The 22,742-nt window shown below is 43.4% G+C and overlaps 1 protein-coding gene across 1 annotated transcript in view; it reads left to right on the forward strand.

Annotated features, from left to right (window-relative positions):
- Positions 1-20,970, forward strand: part of LOC107379234 (cytokine-dependent hematopoietic cell linker) — a 40,181-nt gene extending 19,211 nt beyond the window's left edge. Inside the window, 2 exon segments of the mRNA XM_070550495.1 lie at positions 20,223-20,378; positions 20,454-20,970. Of these exon segments, the coding sequence (XP_070406596.1) occupies positions 20,223-20,378; positions 20,454-20,606 (309 nt within the window). The 3' untranslated portion in view covers positions 20,607-20,970.
- Positions 20,971-22,742: the final 1,772 nt, after the last annotated feature.

Raw genomic sequence — 22,742 nt, forward strand, 5'->3', positions numbered from 1 at the left:
TTGATCCTTCGTGGCATAGACTCAATAAGGTGCTGGATGCATTGCTCAGAGATTTTGGTCTACATTGACGTGATAGCATCACACAGTTACTGCAGATGTGTCAACTGTACATCCATGATGCAAATCTCCCATTCCAGAACATCCCAAAGGCGCTCTATTGGATAGAAATCTGGTGACTGTGGAGGCCATTTGAATAGAGTGAACTCATTGTCATGTTCAAGAAACCAGTCAGAGATGATTCGAGCTTTATGGCAGTATCCTGCTGGAAATAGCCATCAGAAGATAGGTACACTGTGGTCATAAAGAGATAGGCATGGTCAGCAACAATACTCAGGTAGGCTGTGGCGCTGCAGAGATGATCAGTTAGTACTAAGGGGCCCAAAGGTGGCCAAAAAATGGGTGCAATGTGTGATGAGTGGTAGCGGAAGGCAGGGAAGTTGGTGGTCTGAAACTGGCTCTTGGTATGTGGAATGTCACCTCTCTGGTGGGAAAGGAGCCTGAGTTGGTGTGCAAGGTTGAGAGGTTCTGACTAGATATAGTCTGACTCACCTTGACGCAAGATTCTGGCTCCCGAACCAGTTTCCTTGAGGGGGGTTGGAAACTCTACTGGCAGGAAAGGTTGGGCATACTTGTTGCCCCCATCGTGGTGCCTGTACGTTACCCTGGTCAGGGTAGCCTCCCTCCACACTCATGTGGGAGGATGGGTCCTCACTGTTGTCTGTGTTTATGCACCAAACTACAGTTCAGACTACCCAGCCTTTCTGGAGTCCTTGCAGGAGGTGTTAGAGAGCACTCCGTCCGGTGACTGACTCCCTCAAGAAGCGACATGAGTTCACCATCATGATGGGAGTTTCAGACAGGGTTATGGGGGGAGGGGGGGCAGTGTCCACAACAACCTCTGCTGTGTTCTGTCCATTTAGCAACCATTTGGTTGTTGGGACTGCACTAGGGCACCAGCTGTTCGAGCTCCATTCTGTAGGCAGACTCGTCCCCGACTGAGATGAGTCCAATGACGGTGGTGTCATCTGCAAAATTAATAAGCTTGACAGACTTGTGGTTGGAGGTGCAGCCGTTGGTGTACAGGGAGAAGAGCAGTGAGGAGTGAGCACAAACCTGAGGGGAACTGGTGCAGATGGTCCGCAGGCCTGAGACATACTTCCCCAGCCTCACTTGCTGCTTCCTGTTCGTCAGGAAGTCAGAGATCCACCTGCAGATGGGGTCAGGCCCATTTATCTGGGACAGTTTGTCTTGGAGGAGGTCTGGGAGGATTGTGTTGAAGGCAGAGCTGAAGTCCTCGAGCAGGATCATTGTGTAGGTAGCCGTGGAGTCCACATGCAGCAAGTGTAGAGCCATACTGATGACATCATCTACAGACCTGTTGGCTCTATAGGCAAACTGCAGGGGTCCAGGTGGGGGGCTGTGAGAGTCTTGAGGTAGGGGGGAAACAGGTGCTCAAATGACTTCATGACCGTGATGTCAGAGCCACAGGTCTGCACTCTAGTGATGGGAATTGCGGCTCTTTTTAGAGAGCCGGTTCTTTTGGCTCAGCTCACCAAAAAGAGCCGGCTCTTTTGGCTCCCAAGTGGCTCCTCGGATTTTCTGTTGCGTAGAGTACCTTTATAACCAAAATTATGCAAAACTATATGTAAAATGATCTACTAATGTAAAAAAAATGCTAAATATCAAATATTTATCATTTCTATGGATTTAATAACTGAACACTTTAAGAAATCTCCACTTTTCGACTGCTGGCGCTCATTTTCTCACTGTCTTCATCGCACTCTCCTCCCTCTCGCTCACCTTTTTCCTGCTCCTCATTCCCTCTCATCTCCCTCCACCCGCATGTGCTCTGCTGTGAGTCTGATTCTGATCCTCTGTCTTACCCGCCCCTACTGCTCTGTGTGTGGACAGTCTGGACATGTTGACCAATTGCCTGTAACTTTCACCAAAGCAAGAGCGGGGGGGGGGGGGGTTGGGGTGGACGGCTCCCAATGACAAGCCAGCTCCTGTCGTTCACTTCAAAGAGCCGGCTCTTAGAGCCGGTTCGTTCGGGACTGACACATCACTACTGCACTCATTGAGTTCACTGATCCTTGGCTTCTTGTGGACAGAAACTAGGGTAGACGTCTTGAAGCACGTCATGGAATAGCTTCCGGAAAATCTCCAGCTACAAACTTAAATCCCCCGCCTCCACTGATAATCTGCCTCTGGCCAACAGTTTAAACAACTTCTATTGTCGTTTCAATGAACCTCCAAGCAGGTCTCACGTCTCCAACAAGAGTGTTATTAAAGTCAGCCATCCCTCCAATCCTGAGCTATTTGTGTGTTCCAGTTGTCCTTGGAACTCAGAATTTCCAAGCAGGAAATGATGTAACAAGCTCGTTTTGCATTCCAGCTTCCAACTTGGAAAAAATGAATGCCACCAGTGTTGTTGAGTCCCAAACCAAAATAAGTATATATCGAAGTATTTCAAGCATCTAAAGAATAGTGGCAGTTGCCACATACAACCTGAAAAACATTACAAATCAAATGAAAAAATGTTAACACCAGGAAAAGTGAAAACCATAAACACAATTTTTTTAAATTTGTTAAATTTTGCAACAACATAACTATTGATAACAACAATAAACAACTTACCGGTGCTGTTGAATAGCAAAAGTTAAATAAACCAGAACATATAAATGAGAAAAAAATAAAGACGATTACTACTTCCTGGTAGCCTTGGGCGCAGCCATCTTTAAATTGGAGATCTGGGTCCTCTGAAACCTACGAGCGTGCATCTCGGAGTTCTGAGTTCATTGCATCATTTCCAGCTAACTTATCTAGGGAAAATGAGTTCAGAGGACAACTGGAACACACCATATGACCATCACTGTGGAACTCACCCAAGAACACCCTCCTCCCCACACCACACCCATGAGGACCCCACATCACACACCTCCACTACAGCCTTTTACATTCATGAGGCAGATGTCAGGAAGCAGTTCAAGACGAATGCCACTATACTTACTAGCCTGGCAAGCCAGACTAAATAAAAGTTTTATTTAGTCTGGTAACGCTCCATTGACGGCTCTCGGTTGTGGGGCGGGTTCTACCGTTGTCTTTCAAATGATCTCCGCATGCAACTGGACAATGAATGTGACATACTCACCGCAACAGCTTTCGGTAAATGAGGCGGTCCGCAGTTGAAGAAGGACTAAAAAAAAAAAATAAAAGCACTTAAATACATCTATCTGCTCCTGATTCTAATGAAGCCCAAAGTCTAATAGTCCAAAATTGATGTAAAAACCATTTCAAACGAGCTGTCGCCATCTTGTTTCACTCTGTTGCATCATCCCACCCACCAGGCATATGGAGTGCCCTGATTGGCCAACAAAGCAGATAAAGCTCTGTGATTTGTTCACTAAGCAGATAGAGCACTATGATTGGCCCACTATTATGGACCAATCACAGCTCTTTATGTGTTTGAAACCCCTCTAGAGAGCTGTGATTGGCCAGTCAGAATGCTGTTAGGGGCTGCAGAGGTTCCAGTGGTGTGTTCCTAGACCAAACTTTGCAAAGCAAGAATTTGGTCTAGTTCACTAGTCTAACTTACTTACTAGCATGTACTCCACTCTGCTCTGTCTGCCTCAGCCTGGCTGTGTTCATACAACACTGCCTTAGGAATGCGGACGTGATTGAACACATTGTTGGTCTGTGGTCTGTGGTGTTATGAGCGCATGTTTGAGCATGTGGGTGGGGCAAAAGAGCATGGAGAAGTCTGCAGTTTCTCCATTATTAAACAACAACGGCCTGAGCAGTCTTGCTCTTGAAGACTCCCAGACTGATTTTGCATCCTGCTTGCTGTGCCTGGCAGCATTATGTGTGTGTGCCTCCTCACAGCAGTGAGAGACAGAAAAACAGCTTCAGTCAGAGGCTTGTTAACTCCACAGTATTCAGAATGATAAAGAATTGTGCATACGTATGGGAAGCCCCCGCGGGCTGATTCTATCTGCCAATCGGAGGCTCTCCCAAGAGGTAGGCGTCATTTTGAGCTGGCCAATCAGTCAGCAGTGGGCGTGTTGGACCAGTTCATCTCCAGGCATATACTTAGCATTGGGAAGAAAGCTGAAAAGACATCCAGTTGCGCATGAGAAATTCCAAAGCTACGTTTACATGCAGCCAATATCCGGGTTATGATCGGGTTAAGGTCGGTATTCGGGTTTCTGAGTTGATCAGAATAACCCGTTTACAAGCATAAATAGAAAGAGTTACCCCTAATTTGCATAACCTGATTTAAATGCGGACGTTGGGGTAGCGTCAAGACATATGGACTACGTCCAGACGCAATATGTCTCATTTCCGGTTCTTTTTGTTCTGGTATCCGTGAAAACAACAACATGTTTCCCAATTTGGAAGAGATAACGACCGCATTTGTTTGTGCTTTAGTTTCTTCGTCACTCCAAAAGTATGATGCTGTGCCGCGACTCGCCATGTTGCTCCCAACTTGTTGTTTACTTCCAGTGTTCTGGCGCATACAAGACGTCTCGCTACTCAAAAGACCAAGATTCCTTGCGAACAGAGCATGCGCAGAACACACGCTTTGATGGGGATATCCCGATATGCGTTTACACGACCAAACATTCGGGTTAGAAAAGGGTTACCCCAGGTGTACCCCGGATATGTAGTATGAGCATATTCGGGTTTTTGGCGGTGTTTACAAGGACCTGCGGAACCGGGTTATTGTGAATATTCGGGTTTTAAAAGGGTTACTGGCTGCATGTAAACGCACTGAATGAGAACACTCCCAACCTGGTCCAGGCAGAATGAAGCTGATGCTAGTGTCTGTGTAAGTGCCTTAAATGCACAGAAAGCCCCTGGCCCTGAGGGTGTATCTCCTGCCACTCTAAAGCACTGTGCTGACAAGCTGGCTCCAGTGTCTATGAGCATTTTCAACTCCTCACTAGAGACATGCACTTAGCATCTCTATAGAGCTCCGGACCCCATGTGATTCTCAGTTAGTAGACGCCATATTGGCAGGAAAAAAAGGTAAACAAACACGGATCGTAAACATGAACATGAACGGGATCGGCTTGGATTTTACTTCGTCGGAGTTTACTTCACACTTTAAAACCGAAGAAATCGTTTTATATAGTCAGAAATTAAATAGACTAAACATCTCCAACCCAGTAGCGGTTTTAGGCACGGGCAGACAGGGCAATTGCCCAGAGCGGCATTTTTTCATGACACAAAAGGGGCGCACAAGCGCTGAGTAAAAAAAAAAAAAAAAAAGGAAATCTGCGCCGCACCGAGGTTTTCTATTATCTTTCATATGACAGTGTCTGGATTGGAAACAGCAAGTTGGCGCCCCCTGCAGCTGCAGGCGCTCCTGCTGACTGAGAACGTGTGTGTATGAAGAACAGGAAGGGGAGGGGTGCGGCGGGAGAATTCACCTCTGCGACTTTCCCAAATGAAATGAGCGTGTAGGGGCTGAATCAACTGTATCAACATGGCTAAAGTCAATCACATCTTAACGTTCTTCCACATTTCATTCATAATATCATAAACACAGGCCTATCATTCTTTCAGGTTTCTCTGAATTGTGTGAAATGGCCGAATAAAAAAAGGAAAAACAAAACGATTTTGTGGTCACCCCCCCATCAAGGTCAAATAGTTTAGTCCTGACTAAAGGAAACTTACTGAGTCAGGAGCCAAACAGAAGAGATGAACATAAAAAGGCTAAAACCACCAGGTGCCTGCATTCAGGGGGAAAAAAAAAAGAAAAAAGAGGAGAAAGATAAAGGTATGCTCTCATGTTGCATGTTGCATGTTTAACGGTTAAATGCTGTCAACTAATTGCTAACAGAGCTAATAGGGCTGAAATATTGAAACGAATATTCAAATGGTTTGAAAAAATTCCTTCAATCGTTTTTTACTGATTCAAACTAGGATTTGTTAAATGCTCACTGCAGCCTGTGGCCTGCCTGAACAACAACAAACACATGTTGATCATGTTCACATAATAATAAATAAAACAACTCTACAAGCAGAAGAAAACACCCCAGTCACCACTAACTATCCTGTTTATTTATTGCAGATGGCTGCACTGATTATTTTTACATGATTTGTTCTGTAAAAGTTGGCATTTTTGGTAGTCTACAGTTATTTTATGTCAGTTTAAATTACAATTTCAGAGGCAATTCTAAAATATTATGGATCATGAGATCTATTGGAGATCTACCCAACTTTTGGACTGCTCTGCCAGTCACTGTGGCTCAAGCTGAGAGGAGCTTTTCAAAACTTGATCAAGTCATACCTGAGGTCACCTATGTTTCAGGGGCGGCTCACTAACCTGGCTCTGATTAGTACCAATCACTCAGTAGGGGAGCAGATTTCATGTGATGACATTATTGATGACTTTGCATCAAGGTTAGGTTTTAATTTTAGTTTGTGTTTTCTGTTCTAAGTGCAATGCTGTAGTGATTATCTTTAGTTTGTTATGTGTGAAATATTTTTGCTATTTAGAATATTTATTATCTATTATGTTCATATATTCTTAATATTTAGTTATTGTTTGTTTTTGTATATTTGATTCTATATATTTTGATACAGTATATAATGTATAGTGCTTTACATTCTGACAACTTCATAGTAATTAATGTAAATATGTGCAACTTAGAAAAATGAATGTTCAATAGTCGTTCTAATAAACATGCCTGTTTGTAGAAAACATGCGTGTGTTCGTGCAGGTGGGGTGGTGTGGTGGTGGTGGGGGGGCGGGAGGGGGGTCGCTCAAAGGGGGCCTCGCCCGGGGAGTAATTCGATGTAGAACCGCCACTGCTCCAACCCTTACCGTGCCCCTGAGATACTTTTTAAAAACGCCAGAAGCTGTCGGAGCGGACTTCTACCGGACCTGGCCAGGGAAACCCTTGGGATTTCCCCAGAGGAGCTGGCCCAAGTGGCTGGGGCGAGGGAAGTCTGGGCCTCTCGACGCTACTGCCCCCGCACATCCCGACTCCGGATAAGCGGATGAAAATGGATGGATGGACAAATAACAGATTTACACGTACAGTAAGTAGTTTAGAGTGCTGTGCTGTTTGAATGTATAAACTGAATGCCAAGAGAAATCACTAGTTAGATTTTTTTTCCGTGAATAAAATAAATATGTCAGGCAGGAGCGTCTCAGGATCTGTCTGAGATCTGTCTCAGTGAGACAGATAATAGCAATCCAAAGTGCTTTTTATGTGTGATCTGACAATTGATCAACCATTGCTTAAAAATTAAATACAGCTTAGCCGGTTAATTGCTGTGATCATAAAACACGTAAACGGCAGAAGGCAGAAATCACGAGGCAACGTTTTACGTGACATTTACTTGTTACTATGAGTAATAAGTTTAGGAAGCCCACTAAGAATCGTAATAAAAGCATTTAAAATAAATACCATAATACAGTTGAGGAAACGTTGGTTTGACTACCTGATATGAAGTGGTCGCTGCATAAGCAAAAACCTTTACTCTTGGGATTTCACAGTTTCATTTTAGCCCGGTCACTAGCACGTTTTATTACAATGATCCAACGTTTGCGGCGCTCCGGATCTTGGGGAATCCTGTAGATGGCTCATTCCTTATGTTGTTCGTGTCTGTTCTGCATCCTGGGGCACAACAGGAATCTACCAAATTTCCCGTTTGATTGAGTTTTCTGGCAATAACAAATAGTCTAGCTGCGGGCTTCTGCATGCCAATAAGGCGCTGTTTCGATTTGAACTGTTGCATGCCGGGAGAAGTGACGTCAACTCCCGGAGCTCTATAGAAGTCCTTGTCCCCACTTTTAAAAGCTTCTCTCTTTAACCACAGAGGTCTGAGTTTTGGGTTAAACCAAGCTTTGTCATTGTTATAACTCACCCTGGTGCGTGATGGTACGATGCTGTCCTAGTGGAGGTAAATGTAGGAGGTGATGGTATCTGTGTATTCATCTAAACTGTCAGAGGCAGCCCTCATTACATCTCAGTCTGTGGTTTCTAAGCTTGTGTGGAGCTCATCCAAAGCCTCTTTGCTCCACTGTTTTATTGACTTCAAAGGTTTGGAGAGCTTCAGCCTTTGATTGTATGCTGGGATCAGATGGATGGTCAGAAAGCAGGAGCGTAGCATGGGGCACACTGCATGATAGGCTCCTGTTACCAAACTGTAACAGTGATCCAGTGTTTTCTCCTGTCTGGTCGGCATTTAATGTACTGCTTATATTTGGGAAGCTCATCGCTCAGATTGGCTTCGTTAAAATCTCCCAGGACAACAACAACAACAACAATAATAGACAACACAAAAACAAACAATCAATGATGAACAATGAGTCTGCTTCTAGACCTGCAGAAGGAGAGAAAGAAAAAAAGGGACACACCGCAATACAACAGGAGCAAGCTATCACTGCGTCAACCTGATGAGGAAATATAAAATCAACATTGTTTTACCGAACAATCACGATAATAAATCACAGTGCATTAAGTTCCAACCACAGCCGACATGTGTTGAACATGCCCAAGTCCATACTTATGAGAGCACCATGTGAGCACCTGTGTGCGTCCCAGCGCTTTTATATGTAAGGTTTCTCTATAGGAGCGTTCAATAGAGTGTGAGAAGCCACAGATCTGCCCCCAAAGATGCATAGGAGATGGAAGGAGCTCCAAGTCTCAGAGATTCAGGAGCTGCCCCGGAGTGCAGGGACCCCAGGGAGACTGTGACCAGAAAAGCCCCTGCCCCCCTTGGGAGGCGCAGAGGGTTGCCCCGGGTGGCCACAACCAGCAGCCGGCAGAGTCCCGGGGGATATAGCGGCAAGCCCACAGACTCGCCCGCAGCCTCCCACCCCCCAAGCCGGCCAAGCCCAGAACCCAGCGACCCGGGACACAGGGGCGACCAGCCCCGCCGGGAACCCAACAGAGCCAAGGGACCCAGATCCCACCAGGCAGCCACCGGGCTTAATCAGGCAGACGCTAAAAATCTTAAACCCCCTGACCCAGGAGCCGTGAACACTCAGGCAGACCAAGGCACCACACCAAGTGTGATGGGGGAGGGGAGGCAAATATGTATAGCAGCAAAAGAAGTCCCAGGAGAGGGGAGGAGTCAAAGGCTCCACCTGACATATACAGTCATACACAAACACAGTCACACACTCCCTCCCTCATGCTCACACATACACATACAACCTAAGACTAACAAAAATGCACGCCAGACACCCACTCATACTCCCCATACACACCCTATTCACTCTGGTCCTGGTACTGCTGCACAAAGGGTATAACCATCACCGGTTCCCAGAGCTCAACCCTTTCTGCTGGGATGCTGATGAGCAGGCTCCCCCGCCCAAAGCTGAGCGAAGCGACCCACCACCCAGACCCCAGCCAGACGGCCAGATCTGCCTCCAGCCCTGGGAAGCCAAGCGACAACAGAGGTGTGCTAAGACCCCCTAGTCACCCTCTGCCTGCTCCAATACAGTTTTGGTGTGTGTTGATGAGGTGTATTAATGGCTGTGGTGAGCGGGAAGGGCAGGCATCATCTGGTCTATGCCAGCTGATGCCACCACACCACCCCTCTTCCCCCCACATCCCTCTGTGTCCAAGTGCAGTTTAAAATTGGAAGTGGGCACCGGCACATGGGATGAGGCTGAAAGATTCCCTTGCCAAATGCCGTTGTATGTGCTTACTCCCAAGGCCCTAAGTGTGTGTTTGTGTGGAATGTCGTTGGTGGAAGTGTTTAATGTGAAAAATAAATTGGGGGGCAGGCTGCCACAGGAACGCGGAAATGGGGTCCATACCCGCACCCCCTGACCTGTCCACTCCCCAAAGTCCTATGTGCATGTTTGTGTGATGATGCGAAGGAGCAGGAGGAGAAAAATGTGTGGGGATGGGGAGGAATGGCTGGTTGGCCTAAGCCCTCCAGGGACCCAGCTCCCCCACTGGCCCCAATAGGCACCTCCATTGTCAAAATGCTACCCAGGGCATGGAGACCACAGCCCATCTTGCCAAGGCCCAAAGCAGCAGCACTGCAGAGCTCCACGGAGTCCGAGTGAACCAACGCAGCCCCACCCCAGCAGAATATCTACTCCTGTCGCTGCATTTGCACAGCTTCCAGAATATATAAGACATAGGACATCCAGGTAAGGTAGGGTCCACCCCCTCCTGGACAGCCCCCTCCCCATGATGGACAGCAGAGGAGCCAAGGTCTACCCGAGGCCCCTGAGCCTAGGGCAGGCACTGCTGTATGTTCCCGCCTTCTTCCCGACAGCATACATGTCAGGACCCAACCCCCAAGGCCCCGCCCAGATCCCCACACGGGGCTGGCCAACCCCACACCCCGAACCCCCAGGCCCCCACCCTGACCTACCCAGGGGTAATGCAGCTGCCAGGCAGCAACCCATGGCCGCCGCCAAGACCCCCAAGGGGCCCCACTCACAACCGCCAGTAGTCCACCCCCCGAGGCAACCCAAGCACCTCCAGAGGGGGTCAGCAGCCCCCCAGCCCCAGACGCCCCCAGTGAACCCACCCTCAGGAAATGTCCGGATACCCCAAACTCAGACCCTCCACCCCATCACCCACATCACCCCGCAGGACACTATCAGTGACCCCCCATAATCACTACGTGATGGAACCGATCAAATGAGCCCAAAGAGATTGACTTGAAGTGGAAGCAGAGGCTGTTTCAAGTGCAATATGATCTAACAACATATTTCTATACTGGTTAATGCAAAGAGTATCTCTATTTTTCCAATTCATGAGGATAGTTTTCTTAGCGATGCATATGGCAGTCAGAACCACGTGAACCAAAGATGTTTCAAGCAGGACATTGTCCAGGTTTCCCAGCAAACAAAGAGAGGGGGAAGTTGGGATATGACATTTCAGACACTTTGACAGGTCTTCACATACTCTACCCCAGAATTCCTGGACAGGTGGACAGGACCACAGTGCATGAATTTAATTGTCAGGAATGTTGTTTGTGTAATGTGTACAGGTGTCAGACGACACAAACCCCATCCTGAACATCCGGTGACCTATATAGTGTACTCTGTAGGGCTGCAACTAACGATTATTTTCATAATCGATTAATCTGTCGATTATTTTTTTTCGATTAATCGATTAATCGGTTTGTTATTGTTTAGCTATTTAACCTATACAAGTGATGAATACATTTCAGTTAAGAAAAAGATAAACATAAGAGAATTGTGCAGTTGACTGCAATCTATTTTATTGCACATGAACACAGTCAGCGGTGTAAAATGAGCTAAACAGTGCAAAATATCAGTCCAGAATAATTTTTTGGCATCAAAATATAAGAGGTAAATTCCATAAAAAATAATGTAGAATCTAGAATAGAGTTTGTAAGTGGTATGAATTGCTGGGGGGTGAGCGTCTTGTTCCCCATGTAGTTGTCCATTGTTGCTTGTTTTTTTTCTGCATAAGAAACACAAATAGACTGAAATAAGTACACATATAAAATAAAGCAGCACACACACTACAACACTAAATCAATATTACATTATTTGAATTAATTAACAATATACAGTGATCATTTATTCTGACAAAAATGTGTTGTGAGGTGTTTTACAGCGTTAGACAGTAAAACAGCCTTTTAATAGTAAAAAAAGAAGACTTTCTGAATTTCTCCTGTATTTAAAAATTGAAAGCGTACAACTATGCCGCGTTATATTCACCTGGACACAGCTCGTCTGTATATTTTTCTCCGCGGAGTTGTTCTTTTTTGAATGAGGAACATAGTTATGGGTTTGTGCCGTTTTTCTCTTAACAAGAACATTCTTATAAACAGACGTGCTAAATTTGGCAAGCGCATGATACACAACACGGAGGAGATTCACGATTGCATCTAGTCAATCAGAAGTAGAACACTGTAGACTGACGCGGCAAAAAAAAACATGTTTAACATCCACTATAACGAGCTCAGCTCCCAAATTTGATCTGCGTTAGCTTGTTTATTTTCTGTTACTTACCGGACTTTCCTCTGCTGCATCAGCCCCCACATGTTTTCGTCTCAAATGTTCACTTAGGGACGTCGTGCTTCCGTGCCATGCTAGATGGTTTTTGCATATTTTGCAGGTCACCCGTCTTTTCAAGGCATCTAGAGTGAAGTGCTCCCATACTCGTGAGGTTTTTGTCTGGGGTTTCTCTTGTTTTGTCGCTTCTATTTTTCTTCCGTATTTCTTCTTGTTCCGCCATCTCTCACAGCAAGATGAGCGTCAGTAACGTGATATGTCATGAAAACCGAGGGCACTTATTGGCTCATTTCTTCTTCTACGGCTCCACTGGTAGATCAGTGGCTCATGACTGCCACACACTGGTGGAAAATTTAACTGATTGTAACCGATGTCAGGTTGCGGTAAAAAATAGACTTTATGCGGTAAAATATGATTATTAAAGAACTAATCGATGACTAAAAAAGTTGTTAACTATTTTAATAATCGATTAAATCGATTAGTTGTTTCAGCTCTAGTACTCTGTGTAGGATTTTGTACTGAATTAATTGTAAATTGGGATGTCTGATCATTTCAAAAGTTTTTAAACAAGTTTGGGACCAGAAGTTCTGGTCATAGCTGACTGATAGATCCACCTCCCATTTTTCAATAGGGATTGATATTCTATCGTCTCTTTTGGACAGTGTCTTATAAACTTTAGACTAGGGCCCAACCGATATGCTTTTTTTGGGGCCGATACCAATACTGATATAAAACTTTTAACAATGGCCGATAGCCGAAGTAATGGCTGAGAAATCTCCCTCACAAAAAAAAATCCAAATGTTCTTAAGATTAAACCCTTCATTCTCTGCCTTTTTTATGCAAACTTATTTCTATATTACACACCAAAGAACTGTCTCAATAACTCACTAGGGTTTCCAAGTAATGCAAATAAGATTTATTTTGCAATCTCAAAAACAACAGAATACACAAACTCAGTCAGTATAAATCTAACAGTCAAGTTTTTTGATTTCTGAGTCTGTGGAGTTTTACACTTTTGTGTTTTGATCCTTTCCAAAGCCGACAGTATTAGGAAAATTAAAATAAGATACGTTAAATGACTAGTATGTGGCAATGCATAAGCCTTATGTAAAATATAAGGCTGAAAAAACACAATAGATTTATTCTATTGCAGAGAGGAATGTTTATTTCTCGTATGGAACCCCCCCCCCCCCCCCACCCACCCCCCACCCTTTTCATTTGGAGGGCCCATGAGCCGACGGCAAGTGGAGGAGACTAAAGCCTAGGGCACACCGGAGCGAGGCACGCCGTGTCACGCCCGTGCTGCACCCGCGCCGTCATTTTGAATAGAAGCCATTATAGTAAATGGGAGTGGCTACATACTGAGCGCCACACTGCATCCCAGAAGCACTGTGCCGAGGCGCTGAAGATAGTTCTGTCTCAAGAGCTGCGGCCACATGGAGCGGCCAGTTTGAACAATGAAAAAATTTATGTAAGTGAATAGAGCTATAAAAGCTATTTTCTAATCCGCGGCCAGTTTGAACAATGAAAAAATTTATGTAAGTGAATAGAGCTATAAAAGCTATTTTCTAATCCGCTTAGCCTAATACCCTAAAACACATGTTGAACTTCAATTTAAATGAAAAGTGAGTTTTATCACATGTCTATCACATATTTAGAGATTCATTTGTTTGTTCACGTTTGTAATTAAAATGACGACTACTGTTGTGCTAAAAAGCCAAACCAGATTCTTCTAATTTGTCCAAGACTGGAGAAAAGATGACCCACAGAATTTATTTCAAGGACCCATGAAGAAGTACAGCCTGACACCATTCTGCAGTTCTAAGGAGAAACCCAGAGGCAGACATTTATGTAGTTTCACATCACATTCCTTTCTCACCCTCCTCACTTCCTTCTACAGGAATGCGTAGGAGACCTGCACTCCCTATTCTTTATGCCTGAGAATCTGGCCTTGACCAGCTTGGTTCCTGTGTGATAAGCAACTTAACCTTGACTGAAACTCTACACCAGGCAGGGCCAGATTAACACTTTGTTGTACCCTGGGCAACAATATTCAAGGGCCCCATCATCACGACCCAAGGATCACCATAATGTGGTCACATACAGAATATTTTACTGTAATATGCAGTAAATATACTCAATACTTGAATGCCTGACATCACATAACCCGCTCAGGGTAACCTTTGACCCACCTCGTTTGGACTGACCAATGAGGAGAGGGTCTTAACTTGAGGCCCTCTCTTCATTGGTCAGTCTGCATGAGACTGACTCTCAACTGACGTTCAAAGTCATAGGCAGCGAAGCGTCTCTGTGCAGCGCAAAAGCCCGGGTGGACAGTTTGTTGAATATAGGGTGATCATATTTCCATTTCCAAACAAGAGGACAGGGGATCGGTGCCTATGACGTCACACTATGGCAACGCCACACAATGCTGGGGCCCATTTTGTTGTAAGAATTAAAATAATACCAGATTCTGCCAACAAAAGGGCTCTAAAACAATTCATATGTAAATATTTAGCATATGTATTGCAAAATCTCATCGTTCTGCTTTAGTGCTGCAACAAGGTTTTATTAATAAGAAATTATTAATACCTTTTGTTTTACTACAGCATCTGTAAGCTTCCTGTGCACAGATTATTAAAGATGCATGTTTCAGCTGTGAGATTAGACGATAGGGTCAATGAAAAAATAAGTTGTCACACACAAATAGTGGCTTTCAAATGGTTTTGTTACTTTTTGCAAGTTTAGAAAAGCAGCAGATGAGACAGCATGTCTGATAATGTAGTTTTTCATCTGATAATATTAGAACATGTCAGTAATGTCTGAGGGGCTTTTACGAACACTGTATAACTAACACTACTGGACAGGGTAGATTACACAGAGGCTTCTAGGGAGCCCAGTTATGGGGGGGGGGTGCCTTGGCCCCCAAAATGTCTTGAAACGGCCCTGGGTGTGTGACTGAGTGTTGAAGGTGATCTGAATTGTATCAGATGTATAATTATTACATGTGTGTAACTTGTTGTTTTATACCGGTAAAAACGTGTAGTGGAGATAAATCTACCTACATTTTACCTTTTGTTTTGTTTTCTTGTTTTTATTTAACTACTTCCTGTCCTGTCTGTCTCTCATCTTCCTGCATCTCCTCTAAACTCTCCAGAAAAACTGCTGCCTGGATTCTTACTTTTTCACCTCATCAGTTACTTTTGAGGAGATCAAAGGGATCTCCTGACCGCATGTGGAGAGCGCATTTCGATGCTGCGTCAGTGCGGTGAAATCACCGCAGCACAGGTGATGAGCTCCGCAGTAGCAGAGCGCGCTTCAGGCACAAATAAGACAGACAGTAGAGAACATGTGCGGACATGAACGATCGTGTGCTAATTATAGTTTTTTGGTTGCGCCACTTTGAGAATGGACCGTGCGCTGGACGCAGCAGCCTGGAGCGCTGCGCAACAACGATCAGCGCTATGCCGCTCTCTGTGCTCTCTGCGCAAAAAAGTCCATAAATGATGTAATATAGGTAGAAAACTTTTTTTCCGGCTCCCCTGGATGTGTAGGATATACAGCTCCCCTATAATTTGATCCCTGCTCCTGGATGAAAAGCCAGACATTTTCATCAAGAACCCACAGTCCGGACGCCCTGGACAGAGAGTGAAAAGTGGACATGTCCGGGGAAAACCGGACGTATGGTCACCCTATATAAAGCGGGAGATTACAGATACAGTATTTTGCTCGTGCCCTTGCTGCCCTGGGCCCTTTAGAGTTTGTGGGCCCTGGGCAATTGCCCAGTTGCCCATATGGTTAGTCCGGCCTTGACACCAGGGCTATTCAATTCCAGGCCTCGAGGGCCGGCATCCAGCACATTTTCGTTTAAACGCTGCTTCACCACACCTGATTTCAATAAGCAAGTGATTAACAGGCTTCTGAAGCACCTGATGAGCTGCTGCACAGGTGATTCACCCACTGAATCTAGTGTGTTGGACCAGAGAAACCACTAAAACCTTCTGAATAACTGGCCCCCGAGGGCCACAATTGAATAGCCCTGCTCTGCACACCTTTCTGTAACTTTTCCACTGAGTGAATGTTTATCCGTTTCATACCTTTTATGCAGACTTACAGCAATAGACCTTGAATAATAAGTGATCAATAGTAAACCTAGATTAATTAGTGGTTAATTCATGAGAGATCAATGAATGAGGAATAAATTAAACCTAACATTAGTTGGGGTAATTGTAACTGGATAAAACATGGCAAATTTCAGAATTAATTTGTAACACCATGAAGAATCTCTTCTCCCCAGCGTTGCTGCTATTTTACCACATGGCTAGTTTTATAGTGGTTTCCACCACATGGATGCTCCTTCTTTGCATCCTAACCCAAACTCACAACCATTTTCTTGACAGTGTTTGATGACATCTATTTAGTGAGACAAACATTTGTAGTCCTACATGTATTTACACGCAAAACCTAAAATAACTTGTTTGAAAATAAGCTCGCTCTTGGCATCAAAATGTGTTTTTTTTAATTCACGGACATCATGTAAAATCCATGGCACATATCAAATGACATTAGAAAATAGCTTTTATAGCCCCATTGCATTCATTTTGTTATGGTCTGCGTCTACGTCTCCCCTCATGTGTCTCCTTGTGTTCTCCATCCCTCTCTAGGTTGTCCTTTTGTGTCTTCTAGCGCCTTCTTGTGTCCTTCTCTGCCTCTTTTTATGTGTCTCTTTGTGTTCCTCATGTGTCTCCTGTTTTGCAGCCCTCTAGATCATCCCTCCCAGGTCCTGTGTTCCTTCAGTCTTCCCCAGTCACCCCTCTGCAGTTTTTATAGGTTCAGCTTCTCATTTTATTAGTCTCTTTAGTATGTTTTCCCACAGGTTTTTGTAGTTTCCCTTCCCCCTAGACTATTAGTTTATTTTGCCTGCTCATCTTGTCTTTAGGTTTTCTACTGTTAGGTCATTTTAGTTTCCTCCCTGATTAGTTAATTGCTTTCACCTGGATCCTCTCCCCACACACCTGCAGCCCATCTGCCTCCCATCATGTCCCAGTGTATTTAAGCCCTGTCTGTGTCTCATTGTCTTGTCGGGCCATTGTTTGTGTCAGCATTGTTTTATGCTCTATGTGAGCTTTGCGCCTTGTCTCCAGGTTTTGTGCTCTAAGTGAGCTTTTGTTCTTCTGTTGTTCAGGACTTTGGTTTTTGGGCTTCCTGCCCTTTTTGGATTTTTCGTTCCTCATCTAAAATAAAAGGATTTACTTTTAAACTGCTCCTGCCTCGTGTCATCTGGGGTAATCTGCATCTTGGGTCCTAACCTTCAACGTGACACATTTTTTCTTATTTCCAGGCACCCATGGTCCAGAAGTAGATGAGCATGACTTAAATACTACATTTATTAAGAAACATCACAGTTATATGTTGGAGCCAATCACATATTTAGTAAACTTATCAATTCAAACAAAGAGTTTCCCAGAAAGCTGGAAAACTGCAATAATTGCTCCAGTCTACAAATCGGGAGAAAAGGACTTAGCAAGTAACTACAGGCCTATTGCCATCCTCCCGATAGTCTCAAATATCCTAGAAAAGATTGTAGCTGAGCAACTAATGGATCACTTAGAGTCCAACCAACTGCTTTATTCACAGCAGTTTGGCTTTAGTCAGAAATACTCCACAGAATCTGCAAATTTTTATCTGCTTGAAAAGATCAAAACTTCTATGGATAAAGGATGTGTTGTAGGGGCAGTGTTTCTGGATCTAAAAAAGGCTTTTGACACAGTAAACCACAGCATCTTACTTAATAAACTAATGCAATTTAAAATATCACCTGAAGCTTTGAAATGGTTCCGTTCATACCTGGAGGGTAGACAGCAGTGTGTTAGGGTTAATGAGGTCAAGTCAAGTTTGCTTGCAAACAACATGGGTGTACCACAAGGATCCGTGCTTGGTCCATTGCTGTTTACAATGTACATTAATGACCTTCCGATGAGCTGCTCAGGCGTCAACTGCCAGATGTATGCTGATGACACCGTCATTTATGTGTCCACAAAAACACCTGGCCTGGCAGGAGAGCGCCTGACGCAGGCTTTATCAGACATCTCAGAATGGCTAGAGTCATCCCACCTAACTCTTAATGTTAAAAAAACTGTGCCCATATGCTTCTCCATGAGAAACAGGCCTGATCAGGAACTATTTCAGGTTAGGATTAAAGAGGAAATCATTGAAGTAAGGAGTGATGTGAAGTACCTTGGGATCATCCTAGACAAACACCTAAAATTTGAGAGTCAGGTTAAGCACGTCTGTAATAAGGTTAAAACAAATTTAAACTGTTTCCGTTTTATCAGAAGGAACCTGTCACACCAAACTGCTAAACTGTACATGCATGCACTGATCTTTCCCCACTTATCATATTGCATTACATCATGGTCACAGGCTTCATCCACCACTCTAAAACCTATAGTCTTAATATACAAGCAAGCAATAAAAATTATGGACCAGAAACCATTGAAATGACATCATTGTCACATTTTAAGGAAACATAATCTTCTCACTTTTGAAAATTTTATTAATTTTAGCACTCTAAGATTCTTTTTCAATTGTCTAAATGATAACTTGTCTAAACTATTCTCTACTGTGGCCATCAGACGTCAGAGCTCTCATAGAACAATCACTCGAGTCTCCACCTGCGGCGATTGTCTCGTCCCGCGGTGCAAGACTTCTTTTGGTCAGTCTGCTCTTTCTGTAAAGGGGGCCAAACTTTGGAACTCTCTACCTGTTGACCTAAAACTAGAAACGTACAGTAACGTTTTTAACAAAGAACTCAAAAAATGGTTAAAGTCTAAACAACAATGTCTACATGAATAGTTTTAAAGTCTTGCATTGCTGCTCAAATTGCCTTGTTTTATTCTTTTTATTCTTTTTTATTGAAAATTGCTTGCAATTTTAATCTGGTTTCTCTTTGATTTATTGTTGATCTCTTTGTATTTTATTTAAATGTACTCTACTTTTTAGAAAGGTTCTATGGACAAGTGTTGCAAATTAGCACGTGTGCTAACACACTAAACAATGCATCTGGTTCGTCCAATGTAATTGCTGTGTCCATGTCAAATAAACATCACTCACTCACTCACTTAGGCTCCCTATAGGAAGTACATGTGTTCATCCAATTATTTTAAAAAAATGAAAGAGAAAGAAAAAATCTCCTTTTTTATTGTTAACTTAAACATTGACCCACTGAAACATGACATCCCGTGCCCACACCCAGGCCTCCCACCCCCGGGCTGGAGGTCATGAAGCCGGCACCTCCCCCGATAATTTGTTTTGTGTCCTCATTAGTAGTAGAAAAATAGTATTACATTGATTTTATAAACTATATTTTTGCCTCTAATGATGGCAGGTGTCTTGATGTCTTGTGGATAAGTTAAAGATACTGTTCAAGTTCATAGATACTCATGTCAACACCTCCGGTGTCAGATTGGCCTGCCCTTTATGAAGAAATCAACCTACGGTCATTTTGGTGAACTACAGGCCTTGAGCTACGCTACACTTTTCTTTTATGTGATCATGCATGACCACGGGGATGAAGAGCCGAGGAGAACTTACTGACCGCGTGGATCCAGCAGCAGGGGGCTGATCAGTCCTGAGAAATAAATGTGTATGAAAATGACAATTTCATAGTTCTGTGTGTGACCCATGGTAACAGTCTTGATATAATAATTACACTAAAAGTGTTGTGTAATTGGAGTGGGAATCCGCTAATGTTTTTCGCTTGCGTTTCTGTTACACTGCTCGTCAGAATAAACAGAGCATTTTGTTAATCTCCAAAGAAGAACGGTGGCACAACGATCGTTCAGCATTAACCCGAAAAACATAGAAGAGATCTGGTTACTCTCTAGGTTCAGCTGCTATTTCAAACAAATTTGGCAGCATTGTGCTAAGCACTGTTAGCTTTGAGATGTTTCCTTGTTCAGGTACACAAAAATGTGTTAGATTATCTAAAGTAGTAATATCTAAATCCCTAGGTTTTATTTTGTTATCTTAAATCACGAAGATATAGATCTGAATAATGGCTGACGACGGGGTTCTTACCCTCCAGCTAGTGTGGATCTGCGCAGTTACCTGGATGTAAACAATAACTTCCAATGGGTCTGCATCAGATCCATGTAGTCCTTGGTAAAAGTTACAAGACACTTTTCTAATAATCTAATTCTAAATAATTCACTAAAATCTTTCTGTCTTTTTCCATTTCTGCTATCAGGACGGGGCCTTCTTAGTTCGAGACTGCTCCATCAACACCAACAGTGAGCCCCTGGTGCTGGTTGTTTATCACGAGAAGAAAGTTTACAATGTAAAAATTCGATTTATTGAGGCCACCCAGAAGTATGCACTTGGAACAGGACAACGATCAAAAGATGCAAGTATACGTACAATTTGACAAACCCCCTCCTAATACTTCCATCAATTGTAACACATCTTTTTTTCTCCTCAGTTGTTTGACTCTGTAGCGGAGATCATCAAATTCCACTCCATATTTCCAATAACACTCATCAGCGGGAGAAATACATTGACCAACAAATACCCAGAGAACTGTGTGTTGACATGTCCAATAACAAAAAAGGATCTTGACCAGCTTCTAGCGTAATGTTGGCACTTTCCAACAATTTGTTGAAACCTAATTCTCACATTTTGCTGAAATTTTTTTAATCACAAGGCATAATTTTTGCAAAACCAAACATCTAAAACGATGGATATAATCTCCAGCTGCAATCAAACAAAGCTATGCCTAGATATAATCTTGCTAATCTGATTGAATATTTTAATATTAATTATTCTTACAATATAGTAGAATCAAATAATTAAAATATAAACCATTATGATAAAGTTCAAGACCAGATGTGTCGCTAATGTATTTTATTTCTGGATTGAAGCACAAATGTTTATTTTTGTCTTCGCTAAATTAAAAATTAAAATAACTTCTGATTGATTAAATAAAACTTCATACTTGATATGTTGTTGATTGATGTATTGGTCCACCAACAAACAATAACTTTGTTTTTTTTTGTGCAACCCAAAACCCATCCATCCATTTTCTGAACCCGCTTGTCCACGTGGGGGGGCTATCTCCAGCGGTCAATCAATGAACATTCAGGCGGGGTACACCCTGGACAGAGAGCCAGTCCATCGCAGGGCAACAATAATGCACACACACACACACACACACACACACACACACACACACACTTTAGACAGACCAGTTAACCTAACAGTCATGTTTTTGGACTGTGGGAGGAAGCCGGAGTACCCGGGGAGAACCCACGCATGCACAGGGAGAACATGCAAACTCCATGCAGAAAGATCTCAGGCCGGTAAGCGAACCCAGGATCTTCTCGCAGCCAGGCAACAGCTCTTACCACTGCACCACCGCACAGCCCCAACACAAAACCCTTTTTACTTATTTACTCTTGACCATCAACATCCCATTTAACCATAGTTTTTAAATTTTCTATAAAGCTTCTGGGCTTAATATAAAACTTTATGTAAAATCCTAACAAAAGTACTTAGCCAAATTAATTTTCTGACCTATAAAACACAGTTCACGCACAGCTTAAGTGTTTTAGGAGGCCTTTTACAGGAAACGATGGCAAATGAGGCTGAAATCAAAGTGATTGTGTGTGACGTACAAGCACAGAAGTATTTTTATTTGTGTCTTTTGGCTGCACCATATTGTTGCTGTGGTGAGCTGCTGACTGGTCGCGGTTGATCATCTCAAAATCAAGATATATCACATTTCCCACAGCCAAGCCGGTCATTTAGATGTAACATTGGTGGGGATGCACATTGCTATTCAAGTTGCACAAATAAATAAACCAGTGAGGTATTTTATGCTATTTTTTGCTAATAACATTGCCATGGTTAATCAAAACGCTTAGAAACGTAACAGTACACTTCACACGCCGAACAACGAATCCTCCGGTGAAGATTAATAAGGGGGCTGCCCCCTTATTATTTATTAATGATATTAATAATAAAAATAATAATAAATAATAATAATAATAATAATAATAATAATATGGTCTTCATTCTGAAATATTCATAGAAACATTTTCATCAGCCTCCTTACTTGTTTCCAACATTGAATCATTAGAGCATGTGTGTGTCAGACACAAGGCCCGTGGGCCAGATGTGGCCCGCAGAGCGTTTTTATGTGGCCCGCGAGATAAATATAAAAAATATATTAAAACTGACCCCCTGGCCAATTTTACCTCAAAGACTACAACTCCCATGATGCTTTGCGGCATTAGCGCAGAGCCAAAGCGCCCCCCGGGTTAGTGAAGGATCACACAGTAGACCATTCCGTGTCTCTGAGCCCCTAGCTCAAACAAACATTTCTTTATTATATCATCACCACCTGTGGTCTTCTTCCTTGTGCTACCCTAATGTGCTCTTTAAAAAACAGTGACCTCTGCTGGTCACTCTTGTAAAACAGTGACTTTCTACAACATATCAGCACATCCCCTTTCCTTTGAAGTATGAACAATAGGCTTAACTATAATTAATGACAAGAACAACGCTATGCATAACTAAGTCTAACTGGCTGTTTGATTGTACGCTGTGACCTCCTCAATACAGGTTCTGGAGAAACATCAACAGTGTTTTTCTCATGTCCATCTAAATGTACATCAGTTAATGTCTACATGGGGTACATCAGCATTTATAGCTTCCTCACATTGTCCTTCCTGAAACGTCTCTTTGCTCTTCAGCAGGTGGCGACGATTCC

This window comes from Nothobranchius furzeri, chromosome 1 (genome assembly GCF_043380555.1).
Source record: "Nothobranchius furzeri strain GRZ-AD chromosome 1, NfurGRZ-RIMD1, whole genome shotgun sequence".
NCBI lineage: Eukaryota > Metazoa > Chordata > Actinopteri > Cyprinodontiformes > Nothobranchiidae > Nothobranchius > Nothobranchius furzeri.